This window comes from Musa acuminata, chromosome BXJ2-5 (genome assembly GCF_036884655.1).
Source record: "Musa acuminata AAA Group cultivar baxijiao chromosome BXJ2-5, Cavendish_Baxijiao_AAA, whole genome shotgun sequence".
In the NCBI taxonomy this organism is placed as follows: Eukaryota; Viridiplantae; Streptophyta; class Magnoliopsida; order Zingiberales; family Musaceae; genus Musa; species Musa acuminata.
Genome location: NC_088342.1, coordinates 40,923,472 through 40,946,094, shown reverse-complemented (window position 1 = coordinate 40,946,094; position 22,623 = coordinate 40,923,472). Strand labels below are relative to the sequence as shown.

Here is a 22,623-nt window from a genome sequence, read left to right as displayed (position 1 = left end):
GCCTCATTGCCACGTTTACTATGTTGATCACCGCTAGAGAGGAATTTGTAAGAGCTTCTTCATCCATATACTGAGATCTATATATTAGGGGATATATAATCTCCCCTAGGTGAGAATGTTTCAACTACTATATACAATTACGTAGTTTTTTATCACTTTTGACTTTTTCTCTCTTGCATGACGATGGGATAAATCTATTTTTAGTTAACCAACTTCTATTTATATTTTTTGCTGCACATGTGATGTTCTCTATGGTTTCCCAACATGTCGGAGGTTTCTAACCTCCATCTTCAGGGCTGATCCCTCTGTCTTAAGGTAATTGGTATTGGCTTTGGCTTCCAAGTTTCTTTGGTACTCCTTCTCCCTTTCTATCTTTTCCACTTCAATCAATTGCCTCAAGGAGTCAAATTACCTTTATAGCACATTGACCCCTAGCCTCTTTAGTCAACTCCTTTTCAACCAAAGCCATATGCTCCAATTTAAAGGAACCAACTTCTTTTTAGTCGAAGCCTTGCACTCCAACTCATTGATCTGAGCTTGGAGCTGGCATGACTTGTCCTTCTACCAAGATTTCTTAGCTACTAGATCATTTCACTCCTTTTTTAGAGCTTCAACTTCTTAGAGAAGATGACTAAGGGTAGCCAAGGAATCTCGAGCTCAATCAAGGATCAACACCATATGTGCAGCGAAAAAGTAAAATAGAAGTCAATTTTCTAAAATTAGATTTATATCAAATCACATGCGACGATTGAGAGCAAAAAACTCATGAAATCAAAAATTACATACGACATGAGATAATCTCACCTAAGGGAACTCGTATATCCCTGATCTATATATTCCTATCTATGGATAAAGGAGGTCTTATGTTCTCCTCTCTAGCGGTGATCCATACAACATATGAAGCAGCGATGCACCTCCTCTCACTACACATTCTTTCCTTAGTTTTGCGCACCACCACCATGCAGTAGGCTTCTTGCTATCTTCTCACACCAGAGAGGGGCAATCAGTTGAGGAAGAAGCAAGGAGAGAATGATAGGTTACAGCGGCTAAGGGATCAAGCCTTATAACCCTTTTAATTGCACATCCCTTTTATAGAGAGTCCTCTTTGCTAACCTTAATGGATCCTGCCCTCTTAGGTATTAGATCTTTATCCAATTATCATAGCATATTAGATACTGGATCTCTATTTAATTATCCACTCTAATCTCTTATTGGATCTCACCTAATGGATCCAATAAAATAGGGGCTTATTGGATATCATATATCCAATCATCTATTCATCGCGTCATCCATCATATATATGTGACCCTCTAGGCCCAATACTGAGATAGCCATGAGTTACACTTATCAGAACTCCTTCTGACTCAGTGAATTATTATCCCGTAATAATTTACTTAACTTATCGATTATCGACGTACTATGCCACTATGTCATAGTCCCTAGATGATACAAGGGGATCTAATTCATTGGACTTGTCTACCCTAAGTTACCATGTATCTATAGTCCCTCATCCATCTAATATCCCAAAAACTATATACTGGGCATGGTGCTGTGAGGCCCATACAAAATCTTTTCGAGTCTCATTTTAATCGGATTTTCCTAAAGAACTCCTCTCTCAATATGAATGACCCTAGCCAGGAATTTGCTTGAGTAAGAACACACATGAGATTCCTCTCAAGAACATATGATCATCTATTAACACTCAATTGCTCTCGTAAGGTTGGCTACCACTCCTGATAACCGACTATGCTAGATTTGAAACTTCCAAACCTATAAGTCTAGTATTAAAGAGTAGAGTACTCATACAGGGTATCCTCAGTGTCTTAAGTCTAAAGACCAAATACACAATTGGGACTACAAAATCATTGTCTAACGATGAGGTATCATTAACCATCTAACATTCTATGGATAGATTATTTAGTGAACTAATTTTTTAATAAGTACCTGCACTATATCCCTAGTGTCCTCACGCAAGTAGCTATGAGACCAGCTACCTCCATCATATAGATGAGTATATACTACACTGATCTCTCTGGCTATCTCGATGTCTTTCTCGAGTAACCTATAATCGGGAATATTTAAGGTTTGTGTTTACAAGTGAATTGGTCTCATTATTATGATCTAATTCTCATTGCATAGTTTTATGAACATCACAATATATCAATCAGGCAATATAAATTAAGAAAATACCATAATAATAAAACTAAAATGATTATGTAGCATGTCACACGTTCCATCACTTACATGATTAGCTTATAGAGCACTTGTAACCAGCAGAAATATGTTCACCTAGACCATCATTTGTTACTATGTTAGGACTAGATGGCTACGTCTAGTAGGCACTAGTTGGAAAGTAGTTATGGTCGATCTTTGTACCCCTATTATTATGCGGAGTGCATAATAAGCAGGTGTAATGGTTTTGGTGGGTAGGTGTAACTACTTAGTACTAGTGGATGATGGTTATGATGAGTTCCATGCTCCCATTACTATCGTAATGAACAAGCTTAATGGTCTTAAACACCCACTATAAAAGGGGGCATATAAGTACATTTCTACATATAAGATAATTTTAGTCCAATTTGACCAACTAGATTACTAAGTTAAGCATCATATGAATCTTATTGGAATGCCTCTAACGTAGTTTTGTAGAATTTGAACGTCTTGAAGAGTTTCACTTTAAAACCAGCTCAAACAAAAACAATGTTGAATCGGAGTCAACTTCCAACTTGGACGATCAAAATCTTGTCTAATTGTATCATTATTCTTGGATAATCAAAGCTAAATTTGTAGAGGCTAATCAGTATCATATCATATAAAGAGAATAAAAAACTCACTAGACATATTACATCAGTATAGTACCAAAGAAAAATATTCTTTTATTAAATTAATATTAATAATATTGACATTATATAAGACAATCTCTCTATGCATGTATTCATTCTGGATTTTTCAAACTAAAATTGAGTTCTTAAACCGTTTAAAGGCAACAATCACCTACAACCAACAAACCAAAATTGACTTAGCCATTAGATGAATTTTGCCAGATATAGTATGATCTTTAATTGGAGCAAACTTAAACAAGATGTAATATACGAGAAATAAATTTATTTCTTCCAAAAAAACATTCCCCTTATCCTAATGTATCTCCTTCGGATCAATTTTATAACGTCAGATTGACCAGTAAAATTGACTTGATCAATATAATTCTTTGAAAAGATAATATAATATTATCAATCAAGGTGATAGAATATATTCAAATGTGTATTAATTTCTCGTATGCCTGTTGAGCTAATCTTCGTATCAGTTATTACTTCGCTGAAGGGTAAGAGAGACGGGCAAGCAATAATCGGGTAGGAGCGATTGCTCCCATCACATATATGGTGTTGGAAATATTAAGCTAAACCTTGTGTAAAATGTTTCTCTTGTTGTGAAACTTTTGTAACTTGGTACGTGTTTTAGTAAAGTTGATATATATATATATATATATATATATATATATATATATAGAATCGAGCTGCCCAAGTGTTTGTTTATATTCGTTTCTGTTGCTCTCTTTGACATATTTGTGGCCTGCATGAAGTTGGCACTCAAAGATTAGCATCTGATATCCTTTCTTTAAACTTCGAGTTGCTTGACTTTGAACCACCATGGATGATGTTGATGATAATAATAGGTTGCTTTCGCTCTTCTTCTATAAATGTGGAATCCTCATTACGTCGATAGGGATGTGTAGCGACGCTGCAAGTGTACCTTCCGTTAATGAAGCTAATCGAAGTCCATAAGCATCCGTCTCTGCCATTTTAGCACCCTGGAGATCTGTTTGAGCTTGGTGCCAGAAGAAGAAGAAGAAGAAGCCGAACTGTGAAGTTGTGGCCACGTCGATGTGAGTCGGCAGTGGGGGCAAAAGGAGAGTAGCCCAACCCCTACTGTCTTGGGTGCGACAACCAACATCACATCGAAAAACCATAAAGGTTAAGATTTCTCCTCCTTTATACTGTGTCATCGATTCGATGTTGGAAAACTCAGTAGCAACATGAAGACAACTCACTGTGATTTCCACTCCAGTGGGCGGTGGAGGTTGGACTCGGTTTGGGAGAGCAAAAGAGGCCTTCAAAGTATCTCGTCTTGTTCAGCTACCCACGAGAAGATTGACGTCGTCGTTGTCGTCGTCGTCAAACCTGTTACTAGCTGTCCCGGCAGTAGTTGCAGCTGCTAGGGTGAGATGTTGGGCCTCAACCATGGTACCAATTGTGTGTATATGGTCCGGTCCGCTAACTTAATTAGTAGGATTCGAGATCCTTACACATCTCGGAGAATGGTGGACAACTAACTTTTAAAAATATTAAAAGTTATATATGATATAAATATATAGCTAAAAAATAAAAAGTTTTGAAAATAATTATGTTATTTGTCATGCCAGAAGAAGATGGATCTATTGGGAAATATTCATGCGTAAGCTTTAGATCGAAAGAGAAAAATAGTCCGACAGCAAGAAAGATTAGAAGAATAGGTATTGATAAAGTATATATTATTGATCAATTATCATTTGACATATGACTGTGACAACCAAATTAGCATATGAGGACAAGACCTACCCCTTAGTCTATCTGCATGGCTATAAGTCCAAAGTAACGACTATGAGTGATTCTCCTTTTTGACCATCTACATAGACAAGGTTCAAGAAGAACGGTTAGAGATTATTAGGGATTGTCCTCTTATGTAATATTCTTTAAAATGTTCTATTTTCTTTTTATTCGATATAAAAACCTATCTCCAGCGTAGGAATCGAGGTCAAATATATATTTTTTTTTTGCCACTTTCACCTCGCTTTGAAACTAACTTAGACGTCAAAAAGATTGGATCAAGAAACCCACTCCTAGCTTAGATCTGTATGCATGCCATTGTTGGAGCACCTAAGTGCACCCCATACCAACTTCCACGATACCTCCAAAGACACCTTAGTGACACCTCATCGTTTCTACGCATGTGTACAAATCACGTCGACCCGATCAGAATGATAATAACATTTTCCACTAATATATAACAATATATGTAGGATTTGGCCTAAAACTTAATAAGTTAAAACTTTTAGATTGAATTGACAAGAACTCATGGAAATATGGAATATTATAATAAAATACTTTAAGAGTTTTAACTAAATATGATTTTATAAATAAATTTAATAGGGATAATATTGGTACCCTCGCTCCCTTCGCCACATGGACTAAAAGACAATAAAGGCATGAAAACCGATGATCATTAATGACAGCATGCCCTAACCTCCCTAGTCACCTCTTGACTGATATCTCATTAATACCTCTGCATTAATGACTGACAGCAAGTCACCCTCATTAATGCCTCTATCATTCAGAATACAAGTGGCTTTGATTAAACGAATGTTTGGATCGCTCAGAGCAAGTATAAAAATCACGCTCCTAGTTAAGCACCAAAGGAGGCTAAATAGGCAATAGCCTCTCTATTCTCTCATTTACACTGCTCATACTGATGTCCTTCTCCCCCTCCACCTTATGCTGACTTAAGCATTGAAGGGGTCGAACCGAGAAGCTCTTGGCGCAAACCTATTGTGCAAAACTATTGACAGTCAGGAGACAACCCTGTAGCCAGGAGATGATCCCGCAGCAAGGGAGACCCGTATTCCTTTACTTGGCCTCTCTATTCCAAGGCCAGATTACCCTCGATAAACCATCCTCCATCGGACCTCCCTCATCGATCTACCACGTTAGCACCCCAAATCAACGAGAAGACAAAAAGATGACCTTGTATCTTTGATAGTGAATCAATCGGGCCGATTACCAATCGACGGTATTCATGACACTATCAAAATTAAAATCCTACTAATAGTATTTTCATAATTCAAACCTCAGACATCTAGATCACAAAAATTAACTTTATACTTGCAAATATGATCTTATGTAATGGTAGGCGATATGATATCTTCTTCTTCCCTTAATAATATATTCATTTCTATATATAAAAAAAAAACCTTCCTTTCCGTCTCTTTCATATCCTACTATGAGGCTCAATTTGTGCTTGCTTGATCCAAATTTGTCAAGATAACATGAGTATGTAATGAGACTTAATCCATCAAGTTCTGAGGTCGGGTATGGATCTTAAATTCATACATACGAAATCCAAATCAACCCCAATGGTTGTCAGATATGAGCTTGTGATTGGATCCGGTTCCTATACTTACAAATTTAAGGTTAAGATATAACTTTCTTAGGTTTGTAGATTGCAGGAGTGAGAAGTTAACTTATTATTCACTTTCTTTAAAGCCTATGATTTGTCCTAACATATTGTGAAGTGGATAAGTAAGCCGATTGGTGTCGGTCCCTCTACCAAAAATAATTAAGAACCCCACGAGTCAACTACGTTAAGGACCATACAAATCTTGGTGTCTTGCTTGAGTTGGCCAATGTCATGTTCTTCTTATCTTGTTCCTCTTAGACAAATGCAAGCCCAAACACAGATCAACAAGTGAAAGAGGCCCATCAATACGCAACACCATGCAACTATATATGCAGTCAGGTACTCACAGCTCACAGTGGTGTCAGGCATCCACCCCATTCCATCGAAGAGTTTTCACAGCATTAATGTTACGCGACTTCTCTGGCTGAATCCCTGTATAAATAAATGATTATTATAATCACTGGTTAGCTGGTCTCCTTTAACTCCTTTTTACGTCGTTGTTTTATGAGTCCGTACGAGTGAAGGCACACTGCCCTAGCTAATGGCAGTCATGATCATTGGTCACACGTAGTATCACTAATCTGAGAGGAATAGGAAAGAATTTATTCTGTCTTGTCTTACTTTACTTTACCCTGTGACAGACACATACAGCGTTATCAACCTTCATACGAGGCGGGCATTTGGCTGATCCCGTCGAGTAGTAGCCTTACATTAAGTGACGCCCATTGGCATCGGCTTGGAGACAGCTGGTGTTCTCAGTACTCCTTTTCCAGGTAGCAGCAGCAGCAGCAGATGTCGCAGGACCAGCTGGTGCATCTTTCTGCGACTTCCCTTCCACTGCATGCGTAACAAGACACATGAGATGATGTGATCCACGCACAGAATAGACTCTCCATCGGCCTTTCTCTCTCTCTCTATCTCTCTCTCTCCCCTCTCTGAGAGCATATATGGGTGATTGATCTCATCTGATGAGGTCAGAAAGCGACCTAACAGCGAAGGCTCAACGGTATTACGCAGGGCTGCAGACCCATCTGGGATTCTTCATACGGGAAGGAATCTTTTGGGGTTCTCCACCGGCCAGCTTTCCTTCTTCCTCCGCACACGCGCCCATGCCTTCGTATTGTTCCTGCACAGTGGATCCTTTTGCTTCTGATCGATGTTGTTCATTCCGATCTGCATATCTAGGCGTGGCAGTGCCGAATGAGTCATGCAGACTTCGGCACAGTCATTTCACATGGAGGCAGCTACAAACGTGACTTCGTCTGTAGGTGAAAGCGAAGGGTCATTCCATTGTCAGCGTGCAAGCAGAAGCAAGGCTATACATCGCAGTGGTGTCGTGAAGACAATAGGATAACCAGAACGCATGGTTTCCTTGAGGAGCATCATCTTGAGGCTATCTACTGTTCTACGATTGGATTAAATGGACAAGATAACACAACTTAGTACGCAGGCATACACCGACATTGCTACACACAAGACAGGTCTTCTCTTCTGAATAAATGTTGGTAGAGGGATGGAGAAAAGGGAGGAGGGACTGAACTAACTTGAGAGGTCCCCCATGAGCTACCCTTTGTCTTCTTGAGGCCATTGCCCACCAGTCCATAGGACCACTGCAGAAGAAAATGTTGCTTCTTTCGCAAGGATAACATGAAGCTTGTGGAGGTAAGACAAGACGACTGTTTGGGAGTCCACATCTTGTGCAGGTGAGACGCCCACATGATACTCCTTAAAAGTGGCATTTCCCAGCTAGTTTGATGTGGAAGATTTAGACTCTAGCTATAATTGGTGGTCCAAACTTTAAAGTCTTTGCCATATGACCACATATTCGTGTACTCGATCCACATAGGACATGTACAATATATCAGTAGAGTAACAGTGAGCAATGGTTTTAGATGACAAGGTTTGCACTACCATTTGTCACATTCCCAAAGGGTCCCCTCCATTAATTACTTGGTAGCTCTTATGAAACGTATGGAGGGCTTTATATATACCTATGGAAAACATCACGAGGATCTCAAAAACAAAGATAAAAAGGTATATATTGTCCACTAAAATTTGGAAGAATATTTTACCTTTTATTTTGTTGATTAAATTTAATATTAGTGGAGTGTTAATGAACAAATATAAATTTTGTCATTGTCAAAATGACTATTCATTGCAAGTGCATTCAAGATTTTTATGAGGGATGTGGGAGAATCAGTGGTGATTCTGTATAAAATAGTTAAAACATTTATGAATCTAAAGCTCTGTCTAATGCATATTAATTCTTTTTTTTAAGATCATTTTTTACAACACTAATAATCCATATGATGGAAATTGCTGTTACAATAAAAAAATCTAATTTATACTGAATCCAAATATCAAGTAACATTTTATATTGGTTTGAAATTTAACAAAAATCAAGCCAATCATGTTAACTAATAAAAACATTATAATTGTAAATAAATAGAAAAAATGCAATGAACATAATCTAACCTAATATCAAAATCAAACTCAGTAACTCATTCACAGAAGTTGTATCTTTATCTCTAATTTGTGGTATGGTTTAAAGTAAGAGATCTGTGTGCGCGAGAGACTTTAGGAGTATCAGATTGGTAGTTCAAGGAGATACAAGTTAAGAAAAACTAGGAGATATATTTAAGATAAAAAAGAACAAAAACTATCTACAAATATAATTAGGAAATTAGAGGTTCTATATATCCTATTATATCAGCTTTGAATTGTCCGACTGCTGTTCCCATTTTAAGAGTCTGCTTCCTTCATTAAGGACAACATGTAACTATCTCTCTCCACTACGAGGTGCGCATAAGCGTCTCAGGATCTCTGCCGTAATATGTTATTTGTATTCTTGTCGATGCTGTTCATCATCCGTATAGTATTTATTATCCTATTTGAAATGGTGAAATGGTGATTGATACAATCAAAACATTCTCATCCTGACTAGATGAAATCGATTTGACCTGATCGTGACTGAATAATATACATTTTTTTTTTTTTAGAGGGTGCGATCATTGTTTGAGAGCATAATTTACCCACATTTAGTATTTTGTATCTCCTATTCCGTTAAAGATTACATTAAATGTGCATCCAATAAGACCCTTTGGATAATAAAGTCAGTATATGTTTTTCACACAAGCATAAAAATCTCATCAATATTTCGATATTCATTTAACAAGTTCGAAATGAATAAAAACCAGTAGGGGTCTGTAATCACCGATTTGACTAGGTAATATTCTTTTTAGGTGTGATATAACATAACCAATATGATCTTTTAGCTGTTGATTGAACTCATATGTTGAGTCCTGATTGATGAAAAATAATATTATATATGTATGTATGTATATATACGATAGCTTGTTCTCGTAAGCTTGGCAAATAGAGAAGTCTCTGGCTTTACAAAACCCAAAATAGTGATCGACGGCAGCAAGATGTGAATTTGGTTCCCTACAACATCACTGCACTTTCGCAATTTTGATTCTTTCATGTAGGCGTCTAATTTGATCTGTGAAATAGCATAGTATTTCTTAGTTGTTAGGAATCTTAAAATCTGATTAAAATATTTTTTTAATTTTAATTTACTTGTGATCCTTCATCACCAATATAGTATCAGTATAAAACTTCTAATGACCTTAGTACATTTTGAATCTAAAAGTATTTTCCTAGTTACATATAGCTCATACATATACATATATATACATTCATGAAAATTTCTAGAAAAATGCTTAATGTTACATCCTTTTGTGACCTATCGTCATCTAATCTTCCTGAATTTTTTTTGCTCTCATATCATTAAACAGATATGTGGCATGTTTCCTATTGGTTTTAATTTGGAATTACATACACTAATATTAAGGGTAAAAGTTAGTTTTCTTGAGTTCTATAAATGATAGAATCTTGTTCTGTTAATATTAGAGATGAGAAATCCATGAAGAAGGTATTTGGTACTATTATCACTAAAATAATTTGAAGAGTTCTTCATCAAGAAAAAAAAAAAATGTTTATCAACATTCTCCATACCATTTCCTTCTTTCTATCTCTCAGCATCAAGAATTAAATTTAAGAGATCAATGAGTGTTTCTAGAAAAAAAACGAATAAAATATTTCCTCACTTTTTTAGGTGAAGGTTGAGTGATTTAGCAATCAATTTATTATAATATAATAGAACAATACAATAAGAAAAAAAAACATGAAAATTGAAATTAAAGTACACAGTATGACAATTAAAGAACCACTTTTCTTATCCATTTTATGTAGCACACACAATCTTAAAATAGTCATAATTGGTTGGATGGTATATGAAAGGAAGTTTATCCATATCAAAGCATTGACATGATGTTCAGAAAAAAAAAAAAAAGAAAGAACACAATTGAAAGAATGGTCTTTTGACCAGATCTTTGAAAAAGTGGGAACAAAAAATTTGTAGCATTCTGATCAGAACGTTACAAATTTGTGGGAACTTATGATATTAAAATAGTTTTTACACTAGAGAAGAGAAAATGAAGGGGTCATCTCCAAGCTTAGAACATTTTGAGCCATGCTGCTACTTTTCTCTAAAGTTTACCAGAGTTATATATTGATCATTTGACGTTGCTTTATAATTCATCAACCACTCATCATGTGTACATTCTGTACAAACTATATTATCTATGTGAGTGATATGATGATTATAGTCATATGCTGCTTTGATCTCATTCTCTTGAATGAGGAGAAAGAGAGATATGGGCGACACATGTGTACTTTCTTAATGGCCAAAGCTGGTCTTTCCTTCTGCCAATTTCCATTGATCAGATCATTGGCCATTGTTACACACTCAAACCCATCGTTCTGGTGACAGCTAACAATGACAGTAGATCAAAAACTCAAGACAAAAATGCACATTAATTGACCACAAGGAAACTAATGACACGTCCTTTAATACTAATCGAGTCTTAGAAAACCATCTTTGCTTGCAATCAGAGAAATGTAGCAACTTACCAATCATGCCTCTTTGGAAACCCTAATAGGTCAGCAGTAGAATCTAGCTTCCTTGGAATGCGACCTATAATTGTGCGATCAAACTACTGTCCCAATTCTATATTGACACCGCAAAAGTTTAACCTATATGTATATTGTTGAAACATCGATCTAATCCTTATGTCACACAGCTGGCATCACGTTCGTTGAATGAGTCAAATTGTCATTAAATATTCTCTAGTAGTTAGAAATGCATGCAAAAAGGTGGTCACTTCTTGTCCGTCTTTAAACTATATGCAAGCTTCGCATCTGAGATCTTTAGCTTGGAAAATTACTACCCGGCTCATGTTTGAGGGAAACTGAAACTTGAAGCAGTAAAAGAGCTCAGAATATTAGCTCTCCCTAAACCACTACATATTTTGATGTTCGAAAACCTTTTGTGTCCTTTGTCTGTACTCATGGATTAATTCTTATGTTATCATCATCCAATAGCTCATGTCTCTCGTGAAACATCAGCACATACGCTCACATCTTTCCTCTTAAAGCAAAAGCAGTAACTCAAAGCCAATAAATTTGCAGACAACAAGGAGCAATATCGATTGTATGTGCAACAAGGTACAAATAATTTTGCAGCACTTTTAGGGAGGCGTGAGACAAGCGGTGGACATGATGAAGCCACAGACAGCTTCGTTTCATGTATTAAACGCTATATGATATCATCTGGTCTCCTAAACTAATCCCACTTCTCCAGCCTTTTGATCTGTTCCATAAACCTAACGTAAGGCCTCTTCGGGCAGCTGACGTCCTTTTTCTGGGAATTGGCTAATGTGGATACCTTTGTTTATGGTGGATTCATCCAATGAGGGCAAGAACTTCTCCCTTCCTCAGCATAAACAAATGTGACAAGACTTAGATCAGTTCCATGAATCCAATCGTTTGAACAGGAGAGATGTATCTGGGGTTCTCCTCAGGAGGGTAATATAATGCCATAGGGAGAAGAGAGGTGATAGAATAATGAGTTAAGACTGATGGAGGTCAGTGGGCACTGATGTGGCTCATTCTGGGATGCAAGTTCCAATGGCAGACGTGCACAGACGCTGCATATTGTAACGGGGGTTAGCAACTGTATATGTAACCCTAGGGAATAGTTTTGTGATGGGAAGTTAGGTATTCTGTACATGTGTTGGGACATTTCGTGACCGCGTCCGGATAAACAAATGGAGAGAGCTTGCAATCGCGGCATCTCATCGATGGGTGTCCCCATATATGTTCTCTTGGACTGGACTCGGTCAGCGTCAGCCAACACTTGATTCCAGGTTGCCGTCGGATCAGACATGGCTGAGAACAACAGTGAAAGTGCTGGTTTATCCGCAGAAAAGATCTGCGTCGCGAGGTGAAAGTTTTAACTGAGAAGAATCCAAGAAGATGTCGGAGGTCATCACTGCTGTGATGGAAACTGCTCATCTAACGAATGGTGATTGTACTTGGTCACCACGTGATAATTATTCTGAGAGGCTGACAGATTGAAGAATGCTTCTTGTCATCCAAAGTTTGCCATGTCACAACGTCTCATCAACCATGTGTCTTGTCTTTACTTGCGTTTGTCTTAAAGCTGGTGTTTCATCTGCTGTGAAGGAAGAGTGCAGCATCGGTGAAGGGAATTGCTTCACAAGTGCGGTGTTCTGTGGCCAAAGGCAGTGAAAGCACCATGAGCAGCCGTAGGCACATGAAGCCGTATGCTGTACAAGGAAACAAGAAGGGATTCCTCGCTATGGAGAACCTTATATTTCTTTTACTTAGCTTCCGCACCTGATACTGAGACTTCGGAAGATCTCATCTCAAACCATGCGGTGAGATATGATCCGACCACATCGGAAATGCTTAATTTAGGTGCCTCAGATGATCAAGCCTTCATTCGTGCTGATCGGGTTAGAGATTGATCACAAGGATATGTGGCGATTTGAGATCATCCACTGATTTCTGCTCACAAGTTTCCTGATTAAAACATGTCAACGTTACTTTTGGTTGAGTGCTCTTATCCCGTGAATCGTAATCAGTGGATATCCAACACAAGTAAAGACGAGACACAGAAGGGATATGAGGTTGTTTCTAACACGAACCCTTGATGCTCAAGTTACGTTAAGTGGCAATTCAGAAGATTGAAACATCTCGTTCTCTGATAACAGAGTCAACCTTCATACCCTATAGAGTTTCTTATATACAACGGAGTCTGTTTAACCCTAGAGGAGTCGGTTGACCAATTCTTGAAAGAACCACTTCTGCATGGTTCGAAGATTGTCCATCATAGATCGATGATATGTCAACCCATGTATATCAAACCTATGACTGGTCTTAGATGACAACATTCATGTAGATAATGAACCGCTCACTAAAAATAACCAATTTAAACAGATTGCTAGTGTGTCTACGTGAAAAGGAAGTTTTCATTTTAAAGAATAAGAAATTAATATATTACAAAAAAAATAGAGTTTGTTAATAGAGTATAAATTATTCTTTTAAAGGAAAACTAGTTTTATTGGTCTTATATAAGTTTGAAAAAGGCATAATAATATTTTTTTCCTATCCTTAATGAGGTCTTGGAGTTATCGCGATCATCTTCATTGCCATCATCAACATTAACTTTCATCATCATCATCATTATTATAGTGATAGTTGTCACAATATTATTACTATTTTTAATATTACAATTACTGACATCAGTGTCAAATTATGTTATAATCTTTAGCATTGTTCATTATTTCGTTATTATCATTGCTTTCCGATAATCTATGTGATCAATAGAATCATTATTATCGACATGACCTCTATTGTCATCGTCATGTCTTCGACCATCATTCTATTATCGCTTACACCATTATGTTATAGTGTTGGTATACTATTCATAGCATTAGTGTTATTATCATCATTATCAACATTATAAATTAATAACATATTATTTTATCAAAATAAACCTATTTTTCTCACTTGTATGAAGAAACAAATTGAAGGACAAATATAAAATAAAAGAGATGCAAAGTAAACATGCCTTGTAAACCACCATTTGACAAACAAATACATGTTAGCATGATCTAAGCATGAACTGAAGTTATTACATCATCTTATTTGATGCAATTACTTCATACATGAAATTTTATTTAATCTTCCATCCCCCGAATTGCATAATGATAACCCCAAATATGATATAAAATATTAACGCTTGAATAGTGCCCATTTTTTAGGAATATTTGGTCACAGTTGTCTCGATTAACTGCTCAGTCAGTAAAAGAAGAGAATGACTGGGAAATGGTATTTTTTAATACAAAATAAATAATAAAAAAGGAACATTTAATTCTATAGTTATTAGTCTCGTCTGACATCATTGATGACAGGAACAACCAATGTAGAAGAAACAAAAAGGAGATAGACTTTGGTGGTGGTATTGTCCAATCCAAATGTCATCACAAGGATGGAGATGGAGGTACGCACACATGGGTGTTTAACACTCTGTTCTCCCTTTCACTAAAGATCATTGTCAAAAGCCTGCAAATCTTGGTGACACCTTAAAGCTCACATCCTCAGATTACATCACAACTTTGCACGCAAATCCCATCATCTTCCATGGTTTTTATGACGGTAGAGAAGAAGGAAGTCGTGTGGATACGAGAGATACGACTGCTGTAATGCTGTTGTTGTCCCCATTAGTACCAGGAAGTCAAATCTTGCTAGCTCAGACCAAGCCAAGCCTTCTTCTTCTTCTTCTTCTTCTTCCTCACAACCAGTATTCTACCGGCTCAAATGTTATCAAACAGTAATGTCCAAATCAATGGATAAACAAATGATGAAGATGTGATATCAAATACATAAAGTGTATAAGATATGATACATGTGTGATTTATTTATGGTACACATTGGAAGATCAGGCTCGGCCATTCTGTTGTTTACAGCAACTTGCTCCGGTGGTGCTCATCACAAGTCATATCTCTGGTGCATGGATCCCCCCGTGTGATGAAAGGGACAAGACCACATGAATCCAGCCAGATAATTCATGCCTCCCACCCTCGCCTTTATAGACCTAGTGTTACTGTTCTATGTTTACTGCTGTGCTTCTCTCTTAAATGACAGCAGATAAAATACCTCCACCCTCCTTCGGGGAACCTTCCGAGGCAGTCGTTTGGAAGGACAAAGAAGAAGCCAAGACACCTAGGCTGATGTACTACTGCACAACCAAAATCTCACCCTCTTTCTGCAAGGGGTCGATGGGATCCCTCCTAATCGTCATCCCTTCCTTCTCTAGCTAAAACTGAAGCCATCTCCCTTCCACCCCTTGTATTCATTCTTTAGATTGCACAGGATAAGAGAAGAACAGAAGGAAAGCATACATAACGTGCTGCTGGTTTTTCAGTTTGGGTATCTTAAGGGAATCTTACGGGACTTGAAGATGGCGTTCGCCCATGGAAGAGATATGTTTGACTTTACGGAGCAAGAAGAGGCCTGGAAGCATGCTCCTTTTTTGCTTTCCTCCTCTTCCACCTCGTCCCCGTCGTCGTCCTCTGCTCCTTTCAGGTGGAACGACGGCTCGTCGAGCAGTAGCCGCCGTGGCGATGATTCCTTTATCGAAAAGGAGCACATGTTCGACAAGGTGGTAACGCCGAGCGACGTCGGCAAGCTCAACCGACTGGTGATCCCGAAGCAGCACGCCGAGAAGTACTTCCCGCTGGATGCGGAGGCCCACGGGAAAGGGCTGCTGCTCAGCTTCGAGGACCGCAACGGCGAGTCGTGGCGCTTCCGGTATTCATACTGGAGCAGCAGCCAGAGCTACGTGATGACCAAGGGATGGAGCCGCTTCGTCAAGGAGAAGCGGCTCGTCTCCGGGGACACCGTCTCCTTCGGTCGTGGCGTCGGCGAGTCCGGTCGCGACCTCCTTTACATCGACTGGAAGCGGAGGCCTGAGAACCATGGCGCAACCCGGGCGTCTCGGATCTCTTTCCATGGAGCATCCTTTGCGCAATCTGCAGGACCGTGGGGTGGTCACCTCTTCATGCCTCGTCCTCCTCCTCCTCCTCCGGCGACGGTATACGACCACCACCGCCTGGGGTATGGATACAATGTTGTGAGTGCGAGTGCTCTTGGGGGGCAGTATCTTTTCTACCAATCTCCGGTGACGGGGCCATCACCGGTCCAGTTGCAACCTGGTGGCGGTGGTGGCTCGCCCATGGCTCATGATTCGGTGTCCGTCGTCCACAGCCAGGCTACGGCCAAGAACGTAAGGCTGTTTGGAGTAAACCTCGTCTGCACCGGAACGGAAAGCAAAGCCAATGGCAGTAACCAAGGCGCATCATTTAGTTGTCTAAGGTCGCAAGAGGCATCTACTCTCCCTCTCCTCCAATTTCAGCATAGCAGCGCCGAATCCTCGCTGGTTTCGTCTTCGTCGACGAGCAAGGAGCAGCATTCATCGTTGGATCTTGACCTATGAAGAAGACGAAAGCAAAAAAGCGAGGACATTGCCATCTTCTTCCGGATCATTTGGGACGGACGCTGAACAAAACTGGCGAAAGCTTTGGAGGTTCTTTCTGTAATTTTCTGCTTCTTTCATTCGTCTTCATAATCTTCTCTTCAAGTTGTAAATACATGGAAAGATATGAAGGTTCGTAATATGAATTCTAATATGAATGAACCTTTCTCTGGCCCAATGCTCTCCTTGCTTAAATTGATCTCTTCTAATTAATCCATGTTATCTCAGAATAATCTTTCTCAGATAGTTCCAAAGTAGTCAACTCGACATTCCTTAAAATGGAGGACAGACATACAGTTCTGAAGCAATAGAGGTCAGATCTGAACCCCCCCCTCCATAAGTCTTTTTATCTTGCATTTATCGGGATCTCATTTTTGTCTGCTATGCCAGTGTTGGTATGTTATCATCCATGCATAATGTGTAAGCATGTCAAAAGTTAATGCAAGTATTTGTTTTTCCTTGCTTTATTCTCAGAAACAAAAATCTAGCAGATGGAGCTTGTTTGGACTCTAATGTTAAACCATATTAAAGAACATCTGTGAGAGCTTTACCTTCCTGCACTCTATTTAAAGCCTGTTAAAGCTGGATGAGCTGTGCTTTTACTGCAAATTAATTGAGGTTTAGGGATGCACTGCATTTGTCAGTCCTACTAAGACAGTATAGGTTGTCACTGATCTCCTGTCATCTCTCAGTTCTACAAGAAATTGTTTGGGTCATTTCTGCATCAAGTTCCTCCATTAAAATCTGTCACTGGTATATCTGTCAATGCCTTCTTTTTCTTCATTGCTCATGCCTCAATGAATCATCTGTTCTTTACATTGTTGCTTCTTTAGGGAATGTGTCCGTACATTACTTCACAACATTTCTATCTTTGTTTGGAATGAAGTCTAAGAACTTCTACTGGTAAAAGTACAGTTCATTCAATACATAGTCGGCATAATATCTTCAACTATGACCAAGAATGAACATGGAGATGCTGAAATGTACAACTAAAGCCAATGATCAACCGTTCTGTAATAAAATTAAGAGTGTTCATAATCAAAATTTGATGATCTAATGTATATCTGGATCTCTTAACAAATCACAGCCATCATGTCCTTGTTCTTGTAGTTATATTTTAATTTATTATGATTTTTGGACTAATTACGACCGGTCGAGTATATTATGATGATTGTGCCCACGACGATCCTCCAATTCAGTCATTTTTCTCAACATAAATTGTTGGTTTTGCATGGTTGTATACATCTACATGCAAAGTTGTAATTTTTTTTTCAAAAACAAAGAACATTACTAAGTTTAACTTGGAAAATTATGTGTTATTTGTTCTATGACGTTTCTACATTAGATAATTCCTCAAATGTCAGTTAGTTTGTCTAGTATATATACTGATATATATGTTCATGTCATGTTTCCTTCTTCACATTGTTGACAAGGATATGCACTTGCATTTTGATGGGAAGTTGGAATGTTTTGTTTGGAGTATAGGCATATCATATAGATTAGAAGTTTAAGTTAGGGAATGTTTGCACATGTAGAGAAATCCACACTTAGGTACCCATGCTTTATCTGACATGATAGCTTCATAGTAATTAAGATGGATTACTTGCCTATCACAATCATGATTTCTTAACTGAATGTTCTGTACATTGAGAAAGATGCTTTCTTGATTAGATATTCAGGATAATGGTCTAGTGGGGACAAAATGTCATTATTGCTGTTTTATACATCAGGATCAAGGCATTGGATCAAAGTCTTCTTTTCTTAATTTCTTGATTACATGATCATTAAAGATCACTATGTAGATTGCGAAAAAATATATATATATATGGTTTTAGATGAAGAATTATAGATGGAATATGGGTTGATATAAACTGTTTCATAGACCTGATGGATAGTTGAATGTTTACACTTATCCTACATTATAACATGCTGGTTAATCAGCTGAGAGTTCTTGGACAACCAAAGACCACCCACATTGTTAAGCAGCTAATCCCTGTGTGTATTAGTCCTAAATAATCATTTTTTTACTGTTAGTACGTCAAGAATAGAATCTTACATTGTAAAATAATTTTAGAGCTGTGATTAATTCAAAAGGATCTCTTGTGCATCCTATTCTTGGTACAAACTATACAATTATCTATTAAACTGATAACTTGGCTAAGCATAAGATTCTTTTGATGCATATTAAGATATATGTACGGTTTCAAGCATGGGATGGTTAATATAAATCCATTCATGCTGAACACACTGGATAAGAAGCAACAACACCAAAGAGAAAGGAATTACTCTGATCTAAAAGAAACTTAATAGTATATGTGCCAGTGATCTACGCACAGTCGCCTCTTCATTGACATTTCTTTTCATGCACATGTTGTACTGAAAAAGGGATTGATGATGAGTTTTACAATGTACGTTCCATTACGAGTCTAAGCTAATTTAATTTTAAGGTGCAAGCACTACATACACATAAATTTTAGCCATGCAGCTATCGTACAAATTCCAGTCATCAGGTTGACTTAATAGTCATTACCGAAATAAATTATGATGATTAGGTCACCTTTCCAATGTTTATAAAAGGCATTGATGCCTAAAGATTCCAATTTGTTTGTGGTTTTTGTTACATTATCTTATACATTTCTCTACCATGACTCCTTCAGGAATTGATTTTTTGAAGTACTTGAAGAAAAATTTCCAACAAACTAAGCAAAATATTAGCGAAAAGGTTTTATAGTGAATGTATTTGATATATAGATGCAATACTATCAGTTCTCAAGAAGCGATATTGATATAAGCTAATGACACAAATACCTCTTAATAGTTCGAGTAGATTAAGCTTGACTGACACAGTACTTCTTTTTAATTTTTGATATGCGCACATTGATTCCATAATTGTATAGTTTAGTTGAAGCACGAAGTCGATATAATGATTTACGTTCCCTGCATTTAAACAATAATTATTTGTTTTTTCTCAGGGTTTTCGGTGTATTTAAACAAAATTTAGGAGTGACTGGTGATTACTCTATGCATTTCTGCAATGAAGAACATTCCCTTGGAAGGTATGTTTCTTACAGGGACGAGATACAAGGAGTTCTCTAAGCATGAATGTCATATTATTTAGCATAAAGAAGCATATTGTAGAGACATGGGAAATTAGGTTCCATGTAGCTGAACAGAATAGTAATTTCCCCATTCTTGGGATGAACGTATTGGATGTATTTATATTATCATTAATTGTGATGGGTAAGTTACATCAACTCTTTTGCAATTTCTCAGAAGCTGTACTAAAAAATCATCACATCATGCTAGACTTGACTGCAACTGAGAATAACTGCGGAAGAACCCATGAGGAATTCATTTCAATAATTAGGGAATGATACAGAACATGAAAAAGGAATCCAAGGATGGTTTTCTTGTTCAAAACATAGCAAAATTAAATGCAGTTCTCAGTTTCTCTTGATTCCAGTCATTGGTGTTACAGATTTCCAAGTAGAACATAATTTCATGAAGTCTGGAAGGGTAGATGCATATTTAACTTTCAGTGACAGGAGCTATGCAATATCACCTTGTTTTAATAGTTTCATTTTAGTGATGTTGGGTCAATTCTAGAGCGTTTACATGTACTAAGTTCATAGCTAGAAGTTCAAATCAATGAATGAACGAATGAATGATGTAAAAGAAAACCAAGGAATTCCCTATTGATATACCTAAAACTTATGCCTTGGCCTATTTGTTCACCTTTGATCAAGTATTATTTTTCATTAATTTAGAAGAAACATCTTGTGTTAACATCTTTTTCACTAAGTTAGGAGAGTCATCGATATGGCCTTTTTTCTTCTGTCAACTTCTTTACTTACCTTTACTGACAGTACTGTCGAATAAAGTTGGTAATAACCTTGTCAAAATCAACAGCTCCTGTGTTCTCGTTATCCGATGGCTGTGTTTCCAAAATGATCTACACTGTATTCTTTTCCGGATGATATGGAGCTCTTGATCATTGTGTCTTGAAAGTTTCATGCATAATGATTCTTTATCTGACAGAACTCTGCAGCTCAAGCGTGAACAACTGAGATGGAATATCAAGTCAAGTGCCTTGTTAAGCCTCATCTGCATGTTGTCTTCTTCAAGACCACTCAGGCCAACAAATCTTACAGAGTTTGGTTCAAAGTCTAAGCGAACGATCTCATTACACAATCAGGCAACAGAAAAATCCGTTCTTCCACAGGCAAGAGCATGGCAACATAACTCTCCATCATTAGCTCGAAGTGGCAAGTAGAATAGAGGCGAAGACACACAGACGGCCGTCCTGGATTCGTCTGCGACGCACCGCAGATGGGACGCATGACAGACTGCATCATCCGTGGAAGCTCCTCGCTGAGGAACAAGGCCAAGTGTGCATCTGAGCCTGCTCTGCCATCTTCATCTTCATCCTTAGGTGGTCCAAATGCTGCTAAACCATTATATATGGCGAGTTCACAGTCTTCTTGCAGTCCGTAGCAGGACTCGTATCTCCAGATGCCAAAAGGTTAGGTCGACCGCCATCCCTCTTTGATGCCTATTGCCTCTCCCTTTCGGCTGAGCCCACCACCACTACCCCATGTTCTTGAGGACAACCTCTCTTCGGCAATAAAACTTATCAAACCATCCTACCCATGTCAATCAACTCCTTTGGATATTGTATTATTGCCTTTGCCACAGCTAGTTTTAAAATGTTCATCACTGTTGTATCTGAGTCCACGTACATCTTCATGATTACAGGCGAGCTGTTGGTACATGGCACACAGTGAAAGAGAGAGGAGTGGTGCAGTGCATATTTCTTGATTAGTACCCATCGGCATTAATATCTTAATTATAGGCTTCATACGACCAAGGAGGTTTGCATGGGACCACGTTGATCTCCCCTATGCGATAGGGTTACGTGTGCTCTACCAACAAGCAACAGAGTCCCACAGGGCCCGGAGAACCAGTCGCGACTTGATTCGCGACGCACTGATGGAGTCCTGTGTCTCGATGCCGTCCGTCCATTGTCCGTGAACTGTGCTTTAAATAGCGCGCGTTTTGCTGAGAGGCAGTACGCTGGGGAGCGTGCAGTGGTATGATTAGATTGGGCCGGCAGGGATCAAGGCGCATCAATTTACGTGCGCCAGGATGATGGCAGTGGCGAGGCCGACGTCGCTCCTTCCCATGTACTGATCGGCTGGCTGGAAGCTCTGAGCTGAGCTCGGACATGGTTGTATTGCTCCTTTCAACGGTCAGCTACGTCCGGTTGGTCCTCTCTCATGCACAGAAAAGAACAAGGTTTGTACTGCTCCTGAGTCTGTGTGTATACTTATATACAACGATCATCCTGAGTTCAATGTGCACATGAAATCATGTGGACATATTAGATGCGGAGACATAAGGTCTCCTTATCAAGTGTTACGGCGGTATTCATGATCTCTTCACAAACGTAGACACAAACAAAGCCTGTAGGTGGGTAAGCGGCCCGATCGCAGAAGGCTGCTTGACATCTCTATGTTGGTCAGAGCTTGAAACGAATTGACCGTGAGCTTAGGGCCCAAAAACATACAAGGCATGCATGACATGACAATTGATGAGCGAAGTTGGGCGAATTTATACTCTCGATGAGGGGGCATATGGAGTTTGAAATAATGGTTGACCTCAGTTCATTATCTTATATATATATATATATATATACAGATTCAAGCTTGATGAGGTCATGGTAGAATACAGCTAATATATGAGTCGTCCACTTCAGGTGAGTAACTAAGTTGGCATAATAAATTCTCTAAATCCAGAAGTTCATAAAGAATATTTTTAGATTGAGATAGTGTAGGACAGCTCAATCACACATGGTTCAGAAATCAACTCAGTTTATTGATGCTAAGTAAGTTTAATTTATAAGTTTTTTTATTAATATTAACTAGCTAAGATAAGCTATAGTGTTTGTT

The 22,623-nt window shown here is 38.3% G+C and overlaps 1 protein-coding gene across 4 annotated transcripts; it reads left to right on the top strand.

Annotated features, from left to right (window-relative positions):
- Positions 1-15,308: 15,308 nt before the first annotated feature.
- LOC103985682 (B3 domain-containing protein Os02g0683500-like) lies at positions 15,309-21,251 on the top strand. Of its 4 annotated transcripts, XM_065109499.1 has the most exons (3): positions 15,309-16,988; positions 19,648-19,731; positions 20,714-21,251. In XM_065109499.1, exon 1 carries the CDS (start codon positions 15,602-15,604, stop codon positions 16,634-16,636), a length of 1,035 nt encoding a protein of 344 aa, XP_064965571.1. In that variant the 5' UTR covers positions 15,309-15,601; the 3' UTR covers positions 16,637-16,988; positions 19,648-19,731; positions 20,714-21,251. The 4 variants fall into 4 exon arrangements, with proteins under 4 accessions (XP_064965571.1, XP_064965572.1, XP_009401740.1 ...); XM_065109500.1 differs by lacking the exon at positions 20,714-21,251 and having other exon boundaries at positions 19,648-19,929; XM_009403465.3 differs by lacking the exons at positions 19,648-19,731; positions 20,714-21,251 and having other exon boundaries at positions 15,309-16,735; positions 16,904-19,630.
- The last annotated feature ends 1,372 nt before the right edge of the window (positions 21,252-22,623 follow it).

What these genes read in the sequence shown, in the direction of transcription:
- LOC103985682 (XM_065109499.1), top strand. Translation starts at nt 15,602, where the DNA reads ATGGCGTTCGCCCATGGAAGAGATATGTTTGACTTTACGGAGCAAGAA.